The 15,734-nt window shown below is 38.2% G+C and overlaps 1 protein-coding gene across 2 annotated transcripts in view; it reads right to left on the bottom strand.

Annotated features, from left to right (window-relative positions):
- The window catches only part of TRAPPC9 (trafficking protein particle complex 9), a 964,950-nt gene that overhangs the window by 925,721 nt on the left and 23,495 nt on the right, over positions 1-15,734 (bottom strand). For both annotated transcript variants that reach the window (XM_027844988.1, XM_027844994.1), the window contains exons 3-4: positions 13,211-13,356; positions 2,256-2,384 (exon numbers count right to left, since the gene is read on the bottom strand). In XM_027844988.1, the coding sequence (XP_027700789.1) occupies positions 2,256-2,384; positions 13,211-13,356 (275 nt within the window). The remainder of the gene's footprint in view (positions 1-2,255; positions 2,385-13,210; positions 13,357-15,734) is intronic.

Raw genomic sequence — 15,734 nt, 5'->3', positions numbered from 1 at the left:
AAATGAATACAGTTTTTCCTGATCATTTCTAAGTTTATGCACCAGGAAGCTCTATTTAAAAGTTTACATTAATGAAAGGTCAACTCTAGAGTCTAGTGAAAGCTCAGTTAACTTTGCCTTCAAAGAAGGTTACATAATACTATAAAGAAGAAATAAAGACGACAGAATTTTAAGTAGATATTTGGATATGATTCTTAAAAGCATTCACGAATGTCATAATACAGGTCGCCTTACCAGGGTAGAAGTTTTTATTGTGCTATCTTCCTTCAACTATGTGGCTGACCCTAGTAATTGCCAAAGTTCCTTCCCTCACATACAAAGCAGTGAGCTAAACTAATAGCCTGACTGCTCTCAGTTCCAGAGTTAATGCAATAAATTCCAAATGTACAATTGAGATTTCTACCAACTATGTGATCTTAAAATCAATACCCAAAGTAAGATCTCCTCATATTATCAAGCTGTTTAATGGATTTGGGAGATAAGCAACTTCAAGAGTTACTACAATAATGATGAAGCCTCTGAATGAGACCAGATTTGCTTTCTAAATTTTCCCTTGGACCCTCCAGGATGAGCTTCCCCAGAGTCTGTGTTCAAGAGCAAAAAGCTCCTCAGATTCTTCACACTAGGCAAAGTTACATAAAGACATTTCCGTTCTGCAGACAAGGCAGTTTTTAAAACTCTTTGCCTACATTCAACAAGAAGAGAGAGACTATCTCCTAATGAGTCTCTCTAGAGAAACTAAAAATCAAATTAACATAGGAACATGCTTTTACAAGATAATTCTTCAAATCATATCAATAGACAAAAGGACCAGCAAAATCCTTCCAGATGAAAGACACTTCTGGAAATGGAGCAGAAGAAAATAAAAACTTATTTTTAAAGAAGTACTTTCATTTTTCTGAAGGTTCTTGAGGATTTTGCAATTAGGACTTGACTTGAGATAACAAGAAAACTTAAAATACCATCATATCATACCAAAATTAGCAATTATAATAGTAAGCTAAAAGCAACTGTGGTGAACACTTGGACAAAATGTAATGAAATGTAATGCAAACTCAGTAAACAGGAGGAGAATAACTGGTGTCATTCACTTTTGAAACATGCATATTTCATAAATGACATCTCAGTCAACTTCCCCTTCCATTCAAGAAAGTGGCACTCAACCAAGATCACTGAGAAACCTCTGCTGAAGAAGTGTAAGCAGGTTCAAGAAGATTTGACAGAGCTTTAAAATGCAAATGATTAAAGGAAGGTATGTACTGACTATGACCACTGAAATAACACTAGTTAGTTCACAAAAGATCAAAAGTATCCTATCTACATTCCCTGCTAGGTGCTGGGGGACAAGTTGAAAAAGGCAAATGAGAAATTCAAGGTATTCTAACCACTGTGTGAGCTAGAATGGGCCTTAGTCTAACACTCTAATTTTACAAATGAAGAGACTAGAAGCGAGAGAGAAATGAATTGACCAAGGTCACTCAGAGAGCTAGGGACAAATCCAGGACTAGAGTTCATGTCTCCTAACTCCCAGTCCACTGTTCACTTTTTTTTGGGGGGGGGAGGCGAGAAGGGCGAGAGAGAGAGGCAATATCTGTACATAATACTGATAAACCTATATATTAATATGATGCACATAAAGCCTTGGCCTTTGATACCTCATCCAAAAGAATGAGACCTTTATGACAGAACTGTTCTATTCTTTCAATATAATTATTTCCTGAAGCACTAATTAGGAACTGCCTCCCTCTTTGAAAGGAAAACTACGAATTCACTAGTTTAATATTATATAGCAGCAAAAACTTTTTTTTTACTCTTCTGTAGCATTACAAAAATAATTCACTCAAACTTTCTAAGGCAATAAGAACTTGATCAACCAGGGAGGAAACAAAGCCAACACGCCCTGAATTAAACGTCATTATCAGTGGCTCTGGATTCATGGTTTTCTGTGCTTACTTTCATCAACTAATTAGAAATGATGAAAAAGACTCGGTATCAAAACCTTTGGTTGTGACTCACCTGCCATAAAATTTTATGCAAATATTCTAGAATTCAACCAGGCATTCTAATCAGTCTGTACAGGGCATTAAAGTGGAGCTGAAAGAAACTCTGTCTTGCATGCAAGATTGCTAACTCAACAAATCGGGAATTCAGCACAGCATCCTGTCCAACTCAAAAAGGGAAGGGGGATGAAATACTATCCTGCCTCTCTCAAACCCTGAGAATTACTACAAATCAAGAACAAGCACTAGGCTTACCTGGTCGGTGCCGGTTGCCGGCATCAGCAGGAAGTGAGCTACCTTGCGGCCGTCGAGCTCCAGTTTTGCCCCCTGTACCACCAGGATAGTGATAGATAACAGATGCAGAACACAAGCCTTCAAGGGCAGCTGGGCAGCAAAAAAGAAACAGCATGCAATCAGTGGAGTGGCACATTCATCAGCTCAAATTGCATTTGGAATTATACTCCTGTACTTGCTACCAATTACATAGTTGCTGAAATGAACAATGATTTTAGCAGTTCAATTACTCATAAATGCTAAGTTTTCCTATGATAGGAAAATGTGAAAACTGAACGCTACAGTACTTTGTTATAACATATCTATGTTTATATGCATGCACACATATACATACATTTATATATATGTGTGTATATATATAATCTGAGTGTATATATGTATGCATGTGTGTATGTGTATACATAAATAGATATATATGTGTGTATATACATATATACACATATATATGTGGGTATATTCATACATATACACATATATGTGTATATGAATTTTTTTTTAACAAGTCCATTCTTTGCCTCATTTTTAAAGCCTTAATCACTGAATGGGCACTGCCTCAGTCAAACTGAGACCTGTTAAAGACCTTAGCTTGAAAAGGCCAAGGTCCCCTACTGCATCCTGGGCCATGTCCAGTTGTCCTGATTCATATCTGGCCACTGAACTCAGATGGCTCTGGAGAAGAAAGTGAGGCTGGTGGCTTTGCACAGCCCTCCCTCACTTAAATCCAATTCACTTATATGTCATGGCATCACTTCCTTGATGTCATAGTCCTCTTCGAGAACAAAGGACGCAGCAGCATATTCAACAAACTACATATTCAGCATGTATATTCATTCATTCAACAAATATGTAATCTCAGATGGAAGGAACTAGCATTAAGGGGAAATTAAGAAAGGCTTCCTACAGAAGGTGGGACCATAGCTGAGACTTGAAGGAGCCAGGGGAGCTAAGAGGCAGAAATTATGAGGGACAGCATTCCAGGCACTAGGGACAGTCAGTGAAAACGCCCAGAGTTGGGAGATGGAGTCTCTTGTTCAAGGAACAAGTCCAGTATCACTGGACTATAGAGTATGAGTATGAATGTGGGGGTAAACTGTAAGAAAAATAGACAAAGAGGAGCGGAGAGAAGGTTATAATGGAGTAAAAACTCCTGATCCTCCAGGAGTCTATAATCTATCAGTAAAAATAAAATATACATATATGTAACTATAACACGAATATGAATATTGTAGGTGACACAGTAGATGGAGTCCTAGAGCCAGAAAGACCTGAATTCAAATCCAGACTCAGACTCTAATTGTGTGACCTGGGCAAGTCACTTAACCTCTGTTTGCCTCAATTTCCTCATTTGTAAAATGGGGGTAATAACAGCACCTATCTTGCAGAGTTGTTTTAAGAATCAAATGAGATAATAATTGTAAAGTGCTTAGCCATAGTGCCTGGTACATAATAGGTGCTATGTAAATGTTTGTTGCTGCTGTTGTTACTGTCATTGCTGTGGTTGTCGTTATTGTTTTTGTTGTTGTTGTTAGAGTGGTACAGACAAGTGCTACAGGAGCTCTGGGGAGGAGGGAGTCCTGCTGGCTGCAGTGGGTCTGGACATACTTCCTAGAGGATGTTGGATTTGAAACAGATCTTAAAAGACAGGTAAGATGAGATGATGAGAATACAAAGACAAAGAAGTAAGAAAGTACAAGGCATGTTTGAGAAACTTTGAGTAGATCAGTTTGGGTAAAGTAGAGTTCATTTAGGTGACTACTAGGAGATAAATAAGGAAAGCTTAAGGTCTTGAATGCTAAGCATATTGAAGAATATGGAATTCATTCCAAAGATAATGAGGAAGCACTAGAGATTTTTAAGAAGAGGGGTGAAGTGATCAAAGCAGTAATTTAGAAAGATTAATCTGGGGGCTGCTGACTCCCAAACTTAACCTTAAGTGTTAGGTCTTTGAATTACTGTTAATTACACTTGCAAACACACATAATGCCTCACACATATCAGCAGCAAATGCTTGCTAACTGTGAAAATGCTTTTATTAGTTCTTATCTCAGTGGTCATATGGTCATGTAGTGGAAATTCACAAAATGCAATTCCTCTGACGTTAGTATATTCCCTATTGGTGGATATATTCAAATAGATGCGAGATGACCTCCTAGCTTCCATGGAAGAAGGAGAAAGACTTCAAGCAAATAAGGAGAAAGAAACTGTGCAGGTGATCTGGAAGGGTTTGAACTAGCAAAGAAGGCCAGAGAATGAATCTGAGAAATAATGAGGAAAATCTGAAAAAGAACAATCTCCAGGTCCAGACACCAATCCCAAGTCTACTTCTAGATTCCAGGAAAGAAGACTAAATGAGCTGAGCAAAATCAAGGCAGATTAGGGAGAATTAAGAAGTAAAACCCTGAAGAAGCTTCAAGAAGGAAGAGGAGAAATTTACTGGCAAAACAAAAAGCAAGAAAAGCTAAGTGGAACAACTGAAAAGTTAAATAAATTAATACAGTAGGTTGGTGAATAGAACAAATAGGTGAAAAAAAAAAGAAGGTAGGTTGGTGCAAGGCAAGTAGGGAAGTAGGATGTGGCTATGAAATTGCGAAGACTAAGGAAACGAAGTTGAGTGGGATTTTCAAGTTATTAAGTGACAACTGTCTGCAAAAACTGTAACCAGGAGATTAGGACTGAGGTATAACTACCCACAGGGTTGAAAAATACAAAGCTAAAAATCTCAGCTAGCATGGAGATCAAGGGAAACTGCAATGACTTTCACTGAGTATGAAATGTCAATATTTCTACCATAGCTGAGTGATTGTTGTCTATATTCCAAGTGCAAGCTAATCTCTCTCCGGGAGGAAAAGGTGAAAGGACACAAGGAAAGCCTTGAGTACACAGACAAATTAGGGACAATGAAGGACATGCAGAACAATGAAGGACATGCAAGACAATGAAGGAGAATGAATGAATGCATTTATTAAGCACTATATACTAGGCACTGTTCTAAGCAATGGAGATACAAATAGAAAAAGACAGTCCCTACCCTCGAAGAGTTTATATTCTCACAGGAAATGACAACACAAATACAAGGGAGCAGTCGCCAGGGAGGGGTGCTACTGTCATAGGTATTGTGAAGTGGAGTCACAGCAACTGATTGACATATACCTTCCAGGAATGATAACATGGCTCAGATTGCTATTCCAAGAGTTGGAGGAGCGGGGATAGAGGAAGAAGGGAGGAGGTACGATTGAGAGCAGCAGCAGAGTGATAGGTCTGTGGGTATGGACTGGGTTAATTACGGTGACTTGTCTCCAATCAGAAGCCTCAAAGCCAGGGGCTGGAGTACCCACTCCTCAGTGAAAGTTGCAGCACAGGACCATGGGAGAAAGATGGCTGGAGAGCAACAGTAGCATGATTTGGCTACTTCAGTAATCAGAAGTTATGACAAAAAATACATATTGATAAAATCTGAGCTTTTTTAAAAAATCTGATTCAAAATCAAGGTCCACTGCAATGCAATGTCTCTCACAGAGATAGTGTGGTATGCATACAGAGGCCCTGGACTCAAATCCTTCCTCTATTGAGTACCACTTGTGTGACTCAGGGTTACTCACAATCTCTCTGTGCCTGATTCCTCATCTTTTTTTCTTAAGCTAGATCTATGATATCATCTATATCAGGAATTTGAGAGTGGAAATTCACTTTACCCATGTTGTTCAGTGACCACTCCCTAACCACAATCTTAAAAAAACTGACCAGGGCACTGAAAAGCTGTGGTCTGTCCACAGCTAATATTTATTAGAGCCAGGACTCAAATCCAAGTCTACCTGACTCCAAGGCCAGCCTTCCATCCACATTACCTCTCATCCTCATTTTTCTTTTATAAAATGGGAAGACTTCAATGGAAAAGGAAGGAATCTGAAGTAGAAAGTGGGAGACCTCACACTGTCAGGAGGTTGGAGGTTGGATAAGTGCTAACATAGAGGAGAAAGAGAAGAAAAGGGACAGTTCATACTTAAGAGTTCCAAAAAAGATTTGACAACCACTACTAGTCCAATCTTTACAAAAAAATCAAATGAAAAGGAAAGGAACCCATATTTACAAAAATATTTATAGTAGCTTTTTTATAGTGTCAAAGAACTGAAAACAAAGGGAGTGCCTGTCAGCTGGGGAATGAATGAATAAGTTATGGTATATGAATGTAATATTATAGTGCAGTAAGAAATGATGAAGGGGATAGTTTCAGAGAAATCTAGGAAGCCTTATAAGAACTGATAAGGAGTGAAATGAGCAAAACTAGGAAAATAATTCATACAGTAACAACACTGTAAAGACAAACAACTTTGAAAGAACTCTGATCAACACAATGACCAGCGATCATAATTCCAGAGGTGATAGACTCAAGGTGCAGATGGAGATATATATATATTTTTTGTACCTGACCAATGTGTAAATTTGTTTTGTTTAACTGCATATTTGTTGCAAGGGTTTTATTTTTCTTGGAGTGAGGGGAAGGTGCAAGGTGGGAAAAAGAGAAAATAGATTTTTGTTCATTGAAAAAATAGAATTTCATATAAAAAGAAAGATGTGAGACTCTTCCTGAAGAGGAGTAAGCTGTATGCTCTGAGGAAGAAGCAGTTTTATGTCCTCCAAAGAATGATACAGTAGAGCCACAGAAGCTATCAAGTGAGAGATCATTCTGTAAATGTCAGAGAAAAAAGACAGCAATGTTTTCTCAAAAGAGAGAAAAGACAGGAATAGTTTGAGTTGGCTATTCCCTGCTCAGGCAAGCCAAAAAGAAAAAAAAAAAAAAACTGGTAACAATTGAGAGATCTACTATATCCTAAAAATAAATATCCAAGATATAACAGTCATATGAGAATTATCAAAATACATGACAACTATCCATTTCTACTGTTTCAAGTGGGCATCAATGATGCTTCCAGAAGAAACTAAATTTTATACACAGACACATGATATTGAAGTCTCAGACAAAAAAACTAAAGACATGAGGGACACAGGTTATGTTTCCAATACTGCTGACCACTGAGGCAAAGGAGGCAAAAGAGAAAAATAAAAATGAGAAATAAAAACTGGGCTAAGAATATGGTATCGGAGAATGGGATTTAGACTTCTGGACACAGCTTAAAATATAAGAATCACAGATTCCCACAGCTAGGTGGCACAGTAGACAGAGCACTGGCCCTGTAGTCAGGAGGACCTGAGTTCAAATCCAGACTCAGACACTTAACACTTACTAGCTGTGTGACCCTGGCCAAGTCACTTAACCCCATTGGTTCAACTTTCCCTCCAAGTTAGCAACAAACTGTTCCCACTCAGAGAAGCACTCTAACCTGTTGACATTAATTCTTCTGGTAGTCATTTTGCCTCAAGGCCACCACTTTTATTATATGCATATATTTAGCTTGAAGAGGATAAGTCTATGATCAGTCCAGCACTCTGCACTACGCACTGTCTTTGTCACTCTTACATCCTGTCTGTCTCTTCTCCTTACAATCACATAGTCCATTAAATGCCAATGTTTGCTGCAACGGTACAAGCATGAAGTTTTACTTCATTTTAGGCAAAAGGAAGACAGTGTTGGGAGATGAGGTCATAAGATGCACAAGTCTTCTGTAGTAAGTGATCACTGCTGTTGCTGTTTTCAACTCCATTCCTCCCAAGGACTCCCTGCCATGTCTGGTAGTCTCAGCCTACTCAGCCTACTCCAGCATTATAGTCACCCAGGATTATATAAGCTTGTCCTCTTCTGGCACACTAATGATGAGGGTCTCTAGGTCTTCATAAAATTTTTCTTTAATATAGGAAATGGAGTACAGAAATCTATCCTGCCCTACAGGAAAACAGAAGGGGAAGGAGATAAGAGAAGGGGGGAGAGATAGAAGGGAAGGCAGACTAGGGGAAGGGGTATTCAGAATGCATGCCATCTTGGAGTGGGGGGAGGGGCAAGATGGGGTGAAAATTGGGAACTCAAAATCTTATGGAAGTAAATGTTGAAAACTAAAAATAAATAAATTTATTTGAAAAAAAAATTTTTTCTTTGACCTTATCAGGGTTCACCATGGTAGGAGCATACACACTGATGATGATGGCATGACATTTTCCCACAAGTGGCAATAGCATTGTCATGAGCCTGTCATTCACTCCTTTTGGTAGGCATATAAGAGCTTACTGACTATATTAGTTCTGATTAGAAAACCTATACCAGCTTTAAGGCACTCCCCACAACAAGAGCTGTTCGTCTTTCAGATCTACTGGATTTTGTGTTATCTATAAGTGTGCACATATTCTGAGTACTGATGATGGGTGAAACCATCTTTGCAGAAGTTTTTGTACTTCTTTTGTGTTTTGACCACATGGTGGGATCCCCTCTTGCCATGGTAATCAGGCCAGTGTCAAGCAAGCAGACAATTTTTAGGGCTCCTTTTCTAGCCCCTTCCTCACGTCAGGCAGTGAGCAGTGCAATCCTTAAAAGGCTGCTCAGACATACAGGGGGCTGCCAAATCCCACTGCTGCTTCCAGTAAGATGACCCTATCACCTGGGTTGCCTGTGTGCAGGGTTGTGACTATAGCTCCCAGTGTATCCACACCTGCTGCTTCATCACTTGTGTATTGCCACAGGTCTTTGAGATAGGTAAAAAATGGTAAAATAATATGGGTGATGTCTTTTGATTCATGTGTAAATTGGATTTAAGTGAGGCAGAGTTGCATGAAGTCATCAGCCTTATTCTCTCTTCAAGAGTCATCACAGTGCAGTGGCAAGACAACTAGTGATGGCTCAAAATGTAGTGGATGACCTAGGTGTCTTTGATGTCTAAACAAGCTCTAAGCACTCCACAGTGCCTGCTTCAGCTGCCTTCATGGCCACTGGAACAAACTGTTCTCATCTGCACAGTCCACGAGGGGAAGTCTTCACATGCTTGGGGCAGACACCCGCCTAACTCACTGATGGGTTTGAGATCCTCAGTTAATTTAGCCAATCTGCCCTCAGGGAAGAAGCCCTCAATTCGTATAGTTCTTTACAATGACTTCCATCAGATTTTGTACAAATATGAAGGTGAGCATACAGGTCTGTAGTTATTGATGTTCTCTTGGAAACATTTTTCAGTATTAATTAGGTATGAGATTTTTTTCCATTTATTTCCCTCTGTCATATACTTTGCATATTGCTCCTTCAATGCCCTCACAATTGAGTCAACTCTAGGACAAATCATTTTTATTTACACTTGGTCCAATCCAGCTGCTTTTCCCATCTTCTTTTTAGTTCTAATTCCTGCTTCTTCTATAAGCACATCCAAGAACGTGATGTTAGGGCACAAATGTGGTAGTTCCACTGTTCTTGATGAAAAAACAATTTTTTTTTGGAAAACAATTTTTGTAAATATTTCCAATTTTCTTCCACTTTTAGTCCTTTCATTTTCATTTTTGAATAACACGGCCTTGGATGACCATGTCAAGCATTCTTTAAACTGGTTTTACCCAACATTATTTCTCTGATTTGTGAGATGATGTTGATTCTAATCTTCCACCATCTTTCTCCACATGATTTGACAAATGTGTTTATTTGCTTACCTGGTGTTGCCTGTGACATCCATCTTTCTCTTGTAAGTTAATGTTTGCTGACTAAAATTGTTTCTAGGGTTTTTAGGCCTCCTTTTTGTGAGAATTAAGTTACATCAGTATAGCTTCTGAATGAAGTTATAATTGATGCAATCTCTGTTGTTCACTTTCTATTTTTCTAGTTCTAGAAGGCTATGCCAGCAGAGTATAGGCTCTGGTATGTTTAACAGCATGAAAAAGCTTCAAGTATGACCCTGGTAATAGACCAAGTCTGTTCTCAAAGGAATAACATGGCTAACTACAGAAAGATGCATCACCAATAGACTTCCTGTTGTCGTTCAGTTGTTTCAGTCATGTCCAACTCTTCTTTACCTCATCTGGGGTTTTCTTGGCAAAGATACTAGAATGGTTTACCATTTCCTTCTCCAGATCATTTGACAAATGAAGAACTGAGGCAGACAGGGTTAAGTGATTTGCCCTGGGTCACACAGCTGGTATATGTCTGAGGCCAGATTTGAACTCAGAAAGATGAGTCTTCCTGATTCCAAGCCCAGTGTTCCACTGCACCAATTAGCTGCCCCCACAAATAGAATAGACACCTGATAATTAATTTTTTTAACCATGGCAAGCCATGAAACAAATAAAAATTTAAAATAGTCCTCAATCTTCCATCCTTAATCACGTGTGACCCACTTCTACTTCTGCAGGGACAGAGGCAGAAAGACTGGAAAGGTGGCAGCTGTTGCTAAGAATAACCATTTTTAGGTTATCAATAAACTTTAATTTGGCTACTGTACGCTAAATGTGAGATCCTTGTCCAGTGAGTGGATATATGTGTGAAGGAGTTGAATTATATCAATCTTGACATTATTGCTAAGTTATATCAAAAGAAGGAAATAAGTTGAGGGTAAATAGAAAAATAGCTTACTTCTTGGAGAGATAAAGAAAGAATGTGGCAGACTGGGTTTCATTTTACTCTTAAAATCAACAAGGAATATTACTCCATAGGATATTTGGTAATCACTCATTACAGTGCTAATTAATACTTGAAAAAAAACAAACAAAAATAATTGCAGATTATGTACCAAATTTGGTTGTAAAGAATAAAACAGTAGAGAAATTCTAAAAAGAACTTAATAAGACCTTTACAATAAATCAATATACATTCTGAGAGTTAGTGATTTCAATGTAAAGGTAGGCAAAGGTGTGAGGACAGAGAGAAACATGCGGAAAATATGTGTGAGAGAGGCCAAAGACTATAAAAACAGTATCAAGAGTGATAAAGCTCAAAAAGAGCTAGGACTGGCAAGAGAAGTTAAAGACAATGAAAAGAAGACCGTTAGCTCTATTTGGGAGGAAGAAAGTAGTATCAAAGAAAAGCTATGATCTTTGCTTGGGGTGGACACAACAATGATGATTGCCAAAAGAGAGAAGGCAGAGGTCTTCAAATCTTTTTTTTTTTTTTGTCTATCAGAGAAAATGATTTTTACCTTGGAAATGATAGACAAAAATGGCAAACATGAAGTTGACACTGAGGTTAAGTAAGGAGATGGTAAGAGAACACTTAGTAGCCCTTAATGAATTCAACTGTAACCCATTTAAACAACAAGTGAACTACTGTCGCCTGAGTGAACTACATCTTGAGGTTCTGAAAGAACAGAAAGATGGAACTGCTGAGCCTCTGTTAGTAATATTTGAAAGATCATGGGAAAAAAGGGAAATTTCACAAGATTAGAAAAGAAAAAACACAATTTTCAAAAAAAGGAAGAGAACAGTCTGCAAATATAGGCTTGACTTTAATTCCCCAAAACACTCTAGAACAAATCATTAAAGTTGTTGAATATCTAGAGGGAAACAGTAATTACCAAAAGCCAGAATGGCTTTATTAAGAACAGGTCACATCAGATAAATCTTATTTCAGTTTTTAAAGGGTAACTAAACTGGTAGATAAGAGGAATGTTTGTTATAGATATACTTTACCTAGATTTTAACAAGCTTTTAATAAAGTGTCTCATACTATTCTTGGGGAAAAAATGACCAAATAAGCAATAGAAATTACAATTAGATGGATTCAGAACTAAATGACTGGCCAGATTAAAGAGAGATGAGAAATGATTCATTGTCAATACAGCACAAAATCTCCAGTGGAGTGTCTCAGGTATCTTAGCTTTGGCTACATGCTGTTTAACATTTTACCAATGACTTGGTTGAAGTCTAACACACTGCATGAAAAGTCTAAATCCAAAAAGATCTTGGCAGGCTAGAGCACTGGGCTGAATCTAATAAAATTAAATATATTAGAAATAAAAATAAGGTTTTACACTCAGGTAAAAAAAATCAATTTCACAAGTACAAAACTGGGGGAGTAGGGGTTTAATGACTCCAAGCTCAATATGAATCAGTAGCTTGATAGGCACAACAATAAAAAAAAGCTAATGGAACATTAAGAGAAATAGCTTCTGGGAATAAGGAGGTGACAGACCCTTTGTACTCTGCTCTACCCAGACTGTGTTAGGTTCCGGGCACCTCATAAATAAATATGAGCTAGTATTTCATATTTTGTATTACAATATAAAAAATACAGTATAACATCTCTTCTACCAGATGCTAAGCTCCTTCAGGGCAGTGCCTATGTTTTATTCATCCTTAAATCTCTTAGAATCTTACTCCTCTGAATCAATAATAAACTTCCCTTCTCTACATACTGCCCCTGTCCTGCCTCAGACCTCAAAATCATTGTGTTTTACATTTTTCCACTGCATTTATGATGTTCTCCTTCAACACCTCACTGTGACATGGAAATGATCCCAGATTTCCAAAGGCTATGCCAGCAAGGTTCAGGCCTGGGCAGGTCATATCAGGTTATTTAAATATAGGTCTAGAGATGAATTTTATATCTGTTTTCCAAGAACCAGCAGAACTAAGTCTAGAGAAGCTTACCACCAAGTTGGTCAGAGGGTATTGAATTTTCTGGCCACAGAAAATCTCAAAGACCACCTACTCAGTGGTGGAAGGATTATGATCTGCACGGATGGAAGTAGTACTAATACCAATTAAATCACAGGTTCTTAATGCATTATATCTTATACTTATCTATGTGTCCCATTCTCTAGCAAAGCAGAAAGTACACACATCAAGAACCTTCTCATCCAACCTTGTATCTACGAGTCTGAGAGCCCAGCACTGCATTCAGAACATAGGAGGCATGAAGTCTGTTGAATGTGTTGTTCTTCATTCTCCAACAACACGTTTTTTCATAACAGACTTAGTTAAATGTTGCTGAAATCAAAAGAATTCCAAATAACAAAGAAAGGCTATCATTCCAACTGAACTTCATCAAATAATCTTACCTCCAAGCCATAAAAAGTCATTCACAGACCGCAGAAGCTCCACAGACATGTGGTAATGAACCAAGGAATCTTGGAGCATCCCTGCCTGAAGGCATAAGTCACCAACGTGTTTCCGCATCCGCCCTTGACATCGCTTCTTATAGTGTCTAGAAGAGAAAGTGCAATTCAAGTGGATAATTATTCATCCAGGACCTCTTATCTCATAAGCATACTACTTAAGCACTTTTCTTCTGACTCATTCCTGAAAAAATGCTAATAAGAAAATTTCACCTTATCAGAGAATCATTAGATTAGGAGCTGGAAGAGCCCATAGAGATTATCCAGTCCAACCTCTACATTTTACAGATATGAAAACTGAGGCCCAGAGAGGTTAAGAGACTTGCTAAGGGTCACATAGCAAGAAAGTCTAGGATGAGATTCAAACCCAGGTCTTCCTAATTCCTGATCCAGAATTCTATATACTACATTACACTGCTTCACCCCTATCCTGTGTTCCTCAACTTAATATTCAAAGTCAGTAACAATTATTACCAATTTTTTTTTTTTTGAGCAGGTGGGAGAGTGGATTGTCTTCAGGAAAGGGGTTCAATTTTTTTCATCTCTTCTGACAACAGCATATGCTCAGAAAAATTTGTTTTTTCTTTCTTTTTAAAGCCCATTGCCTTGACCATAAACAACTTCACTTAAAATGATAGCTACATAATATCTATTTTTTATGGGGCAAGAGATTCCTCCTTTAACTTCACTACATACCTATCTTCTGGCCTCCACCATGAGACCCTTGTCCAATACCATTTCACAACAGGGTCTTACTGGTGATTTAAGAGGGTGGATTGAATGGGACATCAATGGCTCTTTAAAAGTTGACAAGAATCTTCACTGAATAATGCAAAGCCTTTAAAAATAGTGGCAGTTAGTGCAAAGAGCACCATACTAAAATGTAAGAGACTTCTATTCTAGTTCCCATTTCATCCCTTGCTAATTATATCATCTCCGCCAAACCCCTTCAAGTTCATCTGCAAAGAGCCTAAATATAGAAGCCTGGGCCAGGTAATTCCTTTGGGTTCCTTTTAAGATTTGATTCTGTGACTTTTACTAAAATGGACAATAAATTCCCCTACAACTTTCTTGAAAGTTTTGAATGTGTTTTAGTTATATTCAAAACACAAATTTTTGTTTTTAACGATATTTTATCAGCTAAGGAATGGAGGAGCAGGGGAACTCCAAACCCTTAATTTTATTTTATTTCATCCCAACCATGAGGCAATGCTACTTGTATTACTCCTAATGAATTCCTTAATGGCTACATTCAGTGCAGGGCCTTTGAAGGGCTGAGGATGAAGAACACGTAAAGAGCTAGAATTATGGCTAAGAGGCTAGTTATTTCAAAGCACAGTTATAAGAGGTAAGAAAACTCTTGAAGCTGTGTGACTATAGGCAAATTATTTAACCCCTCTCAACTTCAGTCTCCTCTTCTGTAAAATGGGGATTATAATAACACCTACCTCCTAGAGTTGTTATATAGATCAAGTAAGAACGTTTACATATATGAAATGCTTTACAAACCTTAAAGCACTACATAAATGCTAGTTATTTTGAGGCCCAAGAGAAAAATATAATATGATGAGAATAATTCACGAACACTTCAATTCCTACTCAAACCAGCTCTACCTTTACTTTTCCTTCTGCTAATGCCTAGACATACTTTTTTTGTGTGTCTGTCTGTCAATCTCTCTACCCATGCCCATTCTGACTTTGTCCCTCCCCAAGCCCACACTCTCACTGAAGACGGGGGAAATCTGACCAAGAGTGAATAGTGCACTACTACCAATGGTTCCCTTAACACCCATGCAGAGTTCCCAAAGGGCTATTTGGGCACTGCTTTTACAGTTTGCTGGGGACCTCTCCTCTCAGTGAGTCAAAAACATTTACTAAATAACAAACAGCTCTGCTAAAAGTGAACTCTCTGGCTATATTTGTCAGGACTCTCCTGCCAGTCTCCATATCTCAAACTGGGAAATCCCAAAAAACTATAAGGGTCATTAGGATGGTAACATGTCTTAGACTATAAATGCTTACAATCATCAACATCTAGCTTGCTCTGTTTGACTATGCACAGTAACATGCAAAAGCAGATAGTTCATAAGTGCTTTCTGAGGCCTAAGAATTAGTTTTAGTCTAAAGGAACTGGAGAAATTCGTGCAGGGCAAGATCACAGCAAAGAATGGCAGGGCCTTCCTAAGCAAGCTTATTTTAGCTTGTTATTCAATGTCATTTAGTTGTCAAAGGCTGTATCCATAATGGCCTAGGGATACATACCTGTCTTTATTCAGGCATCTCATCATTCTTCTCCCCATTTGACCCCCTACCTGGAAACAGGGATGATTGAAGGCCACTTGTAAAGTTACAGAACATAAGGGTACTCCCTAAGGGTTCAATTTTCTAAATATAGCAAAATACCTATTAACCATAATACCCAAGCTACAGGGGTTCATTAACTAAGAATGAACCTAAAATCCCTTTG

Source organism: Vombatus ursinus, unplaced genomic scaffold, assembly GCF_900497805.2.
Source record: "Vombatus ursinus unplaced genomic scaffold, bare-nosed wombat genome assembly UNPS02005236.1, whole genome shotgun sequence".
Lineage (NCBI taxonomy): Eukaryota > Metazoa > Chordata > Mammalia > Diprotodontia > Vombatidae > Vombatus > Vombatus ursinus.
The sequence above is the reverse complement of the archived record's forward strand: the minus strand, read 5'-3'. Positions and strand labels throughout refer to the sequence as shown.